Here is a 7,582-nt window from a genome sequence, read left to right as displayed (position 1 = left end):
TCTTCTATCACTTGTTTGAATTTCCCTATTGTTTGACATGTTTTTATGTTCTCACTGCAGCTGTTTCCATAGCTGAAGCCCTCTTCCAGAGTTTAGTGTTTGTTCTTACAGCTGGTTTTTTGAACATGTATAGTTCTCTTAGACAGAATTTACTCTCCCTCAATTGGAAAAGCTTTTGGATACTGTTAGGCAATTGATTATTTTTAACTCTGATTATTGACAAGGTCTTCAAATTTCTATATTTTCAGTTTGATGAACAGAGAGTTATTTGGTCCTGTATAGTTGGATTTAGTAATTATTCCTAAGGCCTTTTTTTGAAGAAGAAGTAAGACCAAATTTATTGTTGTATGTGTTCCCCCACACTTCTACACAATACGCCACGTATGGTAGTATGAAGGAACAGTACAAAGTGAACAATGATGATTGATTTTAAAAAAATATTTCAATTTATAAAGAACTGAAATTGATTTACAAAATTTTTAATTAATATAATTTATATGCTTCTTCCAACTTAATTCTTCATCTGTCACTACACCAAGAAATTTTTATTTCAGACACTCTTTTGATTTCTATATAATTTTTCATGAGTTTCATATTAGTGTTAGTTGACCTCTTCCCAAATATTATATATTTGGTTTTATTTAAATGTAATGTTATCTTATTAGCATCAAACAACTCTTTAAAGCAAGATTGAACTAGAATGCAATATTTGACGGACAAATAGAATGTAAACAGACAAAGAGGAACCTAACAACAAAAGCTACAGAGGCCAGACATAGAAACTGAGGACCTGTGACTGACTAGAGAAATGACAACTTGTAATTAAAAAAACACAAAAGTAGCGTTTTTTGATTGGTTTTTAAGGCTGTTGGAGGCCAAATGGGAAATGCCTGTGTTTGGCTAGAGAACTGACAGCCCTTGATTGGTTAGACAAAATAAGAGCCTCATCAATTGAAACCCCTAAATGCAAAGCTTTATATTTCACCCTAGATCTTTGTCTTGAGGATGCTCCAAAGGTTCTTAATAGGGTTGAAGACAGGGGAGGATGGTGGCCACACCATGAGTTTCTTTTCTTTTATGCCCAGAGCAGCCAGTGATACAGAGGTATTCCTTGCAGCATGAGATGATTCATTGTCATGCACAAAGATGATTTTGCAATGAAACGCATGGTTCTTCTTTTTTTTAACCATGGAAGAAAGTGGAGACTCAGAAACTCCCCATACTTTTCAGAGGTCATTTTCACACCTTCAGGGATCCTAAAGGGGTCAACCAGCTCTCTCCCCATGATTCCAGCCCAAAACATGACTCCGCCAACTCCTTGCTGATGTTGCAGCCTTGTTGGGACATGGTGGCTGTACACCAACCATCCACTACTCCATCCATCTGGACCAGTGAACAAGACTGTTTGAAATGTAGTCTGGGGCAGAAGTTGGACAGGATGTCAGTGTCGAGTCCAGGTTTTTTAAGAACTGGGATGATGACAGCATGACACTACTTTAAGGGTGTCAGGGACTGATCCGGAGCAGAAGGAGGAGTTGATGATGGCAGTGATGAGTGGAGAGAGGACAGGAAGGCAGGTGCCTTCTTGGTCTTGGTCTTGAGCAGCTTGGATGGGATGAGGTCCAGAATGCAGGAGGGTGTCTTCATGCCCATCATGAGAGTTGGGAGAGTTGAGCAGGAGAAATGAGAGAGAACTGAGATAAAGGCTGAGCCGTGGAGGTTGTTGAATATGGACTCTATTTTAGATTGAAAAAAATGGTGGTGATGGTGGAGAACATGTGTCTTGGGGTTGCTGGAGCCGGAGTGGATGATGTGTGAGAAGTAGGTTGACCGGGCAGAGGTGAGGGCACCTCTGTACTTTTGGATGTGGTCTCTGTATATTTGAAGATGTACTGTGAGTCTGGTTCTCCTGAAGAGTCGTTCCAGTTGATGCTTCTGTGCTTTCATCTGGTGAAGTGCAGGGGTGTACCATGGGGCAGAGTGCCTTTTAGTTTTGTCAGGGGCAAGTCAGTCCAGACAGGAGGAGAGGGTGTTGTTGTAGTGGGTGACAAGGTCAGAGGGATTGGCAGATGGTGGTGGGGGGTATGTGACTAGGCTGTGGGTGAGAGAAGTAGTGAGAGCTGAGGGAGTAATGTGGTACGTTCAAGTTTGGGGCATCCTATTTCCATTTTGATTACCAGGTGATCAGAGATGTGGAGGTTGTGGCAAGATGGCTGTGATGTCTGGAGACCAGTGGAGCAGACAAAGTCCAGGATGTGGCCACGGTTGTGTGTGGTTAAGTGAATGTGTTGTGTGAAGTTGAAGCAGTGCAGAATGTCCAGGAATTCATTGGCGTGTGTACAGCTGGGATTGTCAATGTCAATGTTGAAGTCACCAAGGAGGAGAACGGACGGAGAGATGGTGAAGAGTGTCGTGATTTTAATGTCCTTTCTGTGGATTTCTGCAGTACCACCATCCCATCATTCTGGGCAGGGTTTGTCTATGTATGTGTATCCTGTAGGTGTTGCTTGGTTGAGTGAAAAGTAGTCCAGTGGTTTGTGCCATGTTTCAGTTAAACAGAGGAAGTCCAGATTATTGTCGAGAATGTATTCATGGAGNGGAGAACATGCAAACTCCACGCAGAAAGATCCCGGCGCTCCCACCGGGACCTTCTTGCTGCGAGGCAACAGTGCTAACCAACTGCGCCACCTTGCGTCATTATGCATGTGATAAAAAGCAATTTCAAAATAAAAGCAATATAGCATTAGTTCATGTATGAGGTAAAAAGAGAAAATATGTTTATGTTGTCATTTCCAATTGACCTTGCACGGGCCGGTCAGAGCCAACCAAAGGGTCGTATGTGGCCCATGGGCCGTACCATGCGTAGGTCTGCTCCAGACCACATGATGGTCATGAGGGCAGGAGGGATGCTGAGGCTAAGGGAGGAAAATGATCTGAGGGTCCGGCTGGGTGTGTTGAAGTGGAGGAGCTCAGTCAGGTACAGAGGGGTGAGGTTATGGAGGGCCTTGAGAGTTAGTAGGATAGTTTTAAAAGACAATGCGGTGTGTGATTGAGAGCCAGTGAAGTGGTTGGAGAAGAGGGGTGATGTGGTGGATAGATGGTGTTGTTGCTCATGCAGCATTCTGAACCAGTTGGAGTTTATGGAGGGACTTGAGGGGAAGACCAAGAGAGAAGAGAGTTGTAACGATCCAGGTGACCAAAGAGTGGACCAGGATGGCGGTTCTGACAAGGGGAGGGTGGGACGGAGGCGGTTGATGTTTTGAAGATGGAAGTATGCAGACTGAGTGACATTATTGATGTGGGCTTGAAATGACACAGTGCCGTTGAGGACAACACCCAGACTCTTGACCTGAGGGGAGGAGATGACAGAGAAGTTGCCGATGGTAATTGTGAAACTCTTAGGNTAAAGTGCTTGTTAAGTGTAGGTCATTACCTTCCATGGTAACAGTCCACTACAATGTGTGCATCAACTTTGCAAACACCAGTAAATCTGTCTTTTGCATTCTCTATGGTATTTACTACTACTGTGAAATGAATTAACATAACTGTGACACTTCACTTCAGGTGAATAAGGTGAACGTAAAGATCAATGTTTACTGTGATAACATTCACTGCCTGTGACCTACATTGAAGCATTGTTGTGGTTAGACTCTGATGTGAAGCAACACCACAGAGAGAAATCCCAGGTGAAATCAGGGAATGAACACAGAGCCCCCAAAAGAAAACAATTAAAGCACTCTTACAATGGCAAGAAGGTTTTGACACCATGTTGCATCAGACAGCAGCTACATACAACAAGCTGAGCTCAGAGATATTGCATGAACTGGACACAGATAAAACTAGAATGCGAAATTTGATTGACAAACAGAACGTCAGCAGACAAAGAGGAAGCTAACAACAAAAGCTACAGAGGCCGGACAGAGAAACTGAGGACCTGTGACTGACAAGAGAAATGACAACTTGTAATTGAAAACAGAAAAGCATCATTTTTTGATTGTTTTTTAAGGCTTTTGGAGGCCAAATGGGAAATGCCTGTGTTTGGCTAGAGAACTGACAGCCCTTGATTGGTTAGACAAAATAAGAGCCTGATTGGCAAAAAAAAAAAAGAGATATTTTGACTATCTTGAGCCTGCTAGAAATCAGATGTAGGAAAGGCGAGCCTGGGATTGGCGAGCAAAAATGAGAGCCTGGAAAATGAAAAGATTTTATTGTGTCGAGGCTCTTGTCTCAAGTCTTTTAGAAAATGAGAACCCTTGGGGCTCTTGGAGGCCAAAGAAGGAAAATTGAAGAAGGTGACTGGCTCAAGATCAGACAGGGCAAAGGCAAGCCTGGGATTGGCGAGAGAAAATGAAAGGTTTTTATTGTGTTGCTGCTCTTCAAGGTCGTCTCGAGGTGTTGGAAATCAGATGGGGAAAATGACAGTGTATGATTGGCAAGAGAAAATTCAAGCCTTAAGTTGCCTTCAGGCCACTGAAGGCAAGAGAGAGACAATCAGAGGTTGTCATAATCTAGAAAATATGGAATCAATAAACAACAACACAACACCAACACGACATCAGCAACAATAGTAACAACATATGACAGGCTTTAATTGTATTGAGGCTGTTCAAGGCCAGAGAGGGAACGTTAGAGCCTGTAGCTAGATAAATGAGAGACTTGAAACACAGACTTTTTGATTGGCCTGATGCTCTCAAAGGTCAGAGAAAGTCTAGTGATATCCTGTTATTTGCAAGAAAGGAAAAAAAAAAAAAACACAGACGTCAATGGGCAAAACCAAATGAAATGCAGCCTGTCAACATGAGGCTGTTGGTGGGAAAAGCGAAAACACAAATCTGTTATTGTTAGAAAAAAAAGAGCAATTGATTGAACAACCAAGTCTCACGGCAATTCGTCACATAGTCACAAAACTTAATCTATTGTTTTGTGTCCTGGAACACGATTTTCCCGACTTTTTCGTGTTTCCCAGCACGAAATTCAAACCAATACATTTGAACTGGAATTATGTGTCGTGTCTGGGACTGATTTTTTTTTTTCCTCTATCAGACAGCGCTGTTTTTGACGTTTTTGTCGTTCTTTTCTTCCGACAGTCAGACATGAACCAGTTTTACTGTTCAATGTTCAAGTTTGGGGGTGGGGGTTCCTATTTCCATTTTGATTACCAGGTGATCAGAGATGTGGAGGTTGTGGCAAGATGGCTGTGATGTCTGGAGACCGGTGGAGCAGAGACAGTCCAGGATGTGGCCATGGTTGTGTGTGGTTAAGTGAATGTGTTGTGTGAAGTTGAAGCAGTGCAGAATGTCCAGGAATTCATTGGCGTGTGTACAGCTGGGATTGTCAATGTCAATGTTGAAGTCACCAAGGAGGAGAACGGACGGAGAGATGGTGAAGAGTGTCGTGATTTTAATGTCCTTTCTGTGGATTTCTGCAGTACCACCATCCCATCATTCTGGGCAGGGTTTGTCTATGTATGTGTATCCTGTAGGTGTTGCTTGGTTGAGTGAAAAGTAGTCCAGTGGTTTGTGCCATGTTTCAGTTAAACAGAGGAAGTCCAGATTATTGTCGAGAATGTATTCATGGAGAATGAGGCTTTTGTTGATGAGAGAGCGGGTGTTGAACCAGGTGCAGATGACGTGCATCTGAGGGTGTGTGTGTGGTCCAGGGTCATGAGTGTAGGTTTACGTGTTGCTGTTTGTTGGCATGATGTAGTCCAGGAGTGTGGTGGGACCAGATGGATGGAATGGACAGCAGAGATGAAGAGTGGTAGACAAACTCATGGCCAGAACGTCTGTGTACAGGGCAGCAGGTGCAGAGTATTCTGGCCTCTTTGAGGGTGTTCAGGCAGTCCAGGGGAAGGTGGTAGTTGAGGGCGCAGAGGTTGGAGGCAGAGTACAGTGGCAGCCTGGTCCAATGGAGAAGAGTGAGTGCAGGGCTAATTCTAGCCAAAGTGGACTGGGGGCTGGTTGGGCAAGAGGGCAGTGGTGAGAAACCCATTAGAACACGGACAATGATCCAGGGTATGACAGGCGAAGCACAGTGCTGCCAGTACCCGGAGTGGAGGAAATAGGGACGAGCACTCTGGAGNTATATATTTAAAAAGTCAGTAAATAGCATTGTTTTTACAAGCTGGTAAGACTGGTAGGAGTATATTTTATGATTAAGCAATGAAAAAGTGAGGTTGTCTTGCAAAAAATGTCATTTTTTCAATCAAATTCCCCAAAACAATGGTAAACAAAATATGAACATTTTTACCATATGTGTTTTATTATGTTAGTGACCATTTTCACCCCAAAACACATGTTGAGTATCACATACTGTTGGATAGAGATTTTTAGCTTTCTAAAGAGGTAACAATGTTGTCTTTTTATCTCCAAATATTAAGCACGATACATCATATTATAATAATGATTGTCACTGAACTGTGATTTTGTTCACCATTAGTTGGTGCCTTGAAATGCCTACATTTGTAGTCTAACCACCTCATTTGGTGTTTTGAGGTTCTTTTTTTCCTTGTTCAATGAGAGAAATCTTGTCCCTCTTGGGCTTTAACGAGTTCATCAAAGTCAGGTTGAATGTCTGAGGTGGAGATGTGAAGCATAGCTGACAGGTGAGCATCAGCGAGAGAGGGTCTGTACCTGGATTTGGTAAACTTCATCACTGAGAATGTTTGTTCACATATGTAGGTCGAGCCAAAGAGAACCAACATCTTATGAGCATGTCTCCTCATGTTTGGCAAGTTCTCGTTTCTTGAGAGAAGAGTAAAAATCCTGAACATCACTGGGTGCATTATCCACAGTGCAGGTAAATGGAGAGGAACTCAAGTGCATTTCATCCTCAGGTGTTCTGAGATCTTCAAATCGCCTTGAAAACTCACCATGCAGTGCTCCTAACATGGATCAGTACCTGCAGAGGTGATCAGCTGATGGTGTGACCTCTTTCAGGGTTTGCATATAGGTGAGAATGTTGCTCTCCAGTTGGCTTGAAAGAAACTGCAACTTTCTCATGAAAGCCTTCACCAGGCTGTGCATTTCATGAACGAAACGGCCCTTGCCTTGCAGGTGGTGTTTCTGGTGTTTTGTTCATTCATCAGTGCAGTCACATCAACAGCAAATGCTAAATCTACCATCCAGTCCTCATCTGAGAGCTGTGGGATGTCTTTGCCTTTCTTCTCACAAAACTCTCGGATCTCTGCTTTCAGGTCCCAAACTCTTTTTAGCATTATGCCCATGCTGAGCCATCTGACAGCTGTGTGGTAGCTGATGTCACTATGTTTAGTCTCATGCTCCTCCAAAAGGGCAACAAACTGTCTGTGATTCAGTGCTCGCGCCCTGTTGAAGTTAACTGTTTTAGTTACAACATCAGTGACATGGTAAATTCCAACATTTTTCCCTGTCAGGTCTGGACAGCCGTCTGTGGTGACTCCTGCCAGCCTGTCCCAAAAAAACCTGCATTCGGCATCTACCTTTCTTTTTTTAGTATGAGCGAATGCTGTGATGAAGCCTAAAATCGCCTTGTGACCTGCTGGTGTAGATTCAATCATGTGCACGTTTGATTTATGCATTCCGTCATTATCCATCCATCCATT

General features: G+C 43.1%; 1 protein-coding gene across 1 annotated transcript in view; it reads left to right on the top strand.

Moving 5' to 3' along the window:
* Nucleotides 1–2,858: 2,858 nt before the first annotated feature.
* Nucleotides 2,859–7,582, top strand: part of LOC103374771 (trace amine-associated receptor 8a-like) — a 19,041-nt gene continuing 14,317 nt past the window's right edge. The window contains exon 1 of the mRNA XM_008304919.1: nucleotides 2,859–2,977. Coding sequence (XP_008303141.1) covers nucleotides 2,859–2,977 — 119 coding nt within the window. The remainder of the gene's footprint in view (nucleotides 2,978–7,582) is intronic.

This window comes from Stegastes partitus, unplaced genomic scaffold (assembly GCF_000690725.1).
Source record: "Stegastes partitus isolate 25-593 unplaced genomic scaffold, Stegastes_partitus-1.0.2 Scaffold2351, whole genome shotgun sequence".
NCBI lineage: Eukaryota > Metazoa > Chordata > Actinopteri > Pomacentridae > Stegastes > Stegastes partitus.
The sequence above is the reverse complement of the archived record's forward strand: the minus strand, read 5'-3'. Positions and strand labels throughout refer to the sequence as shown.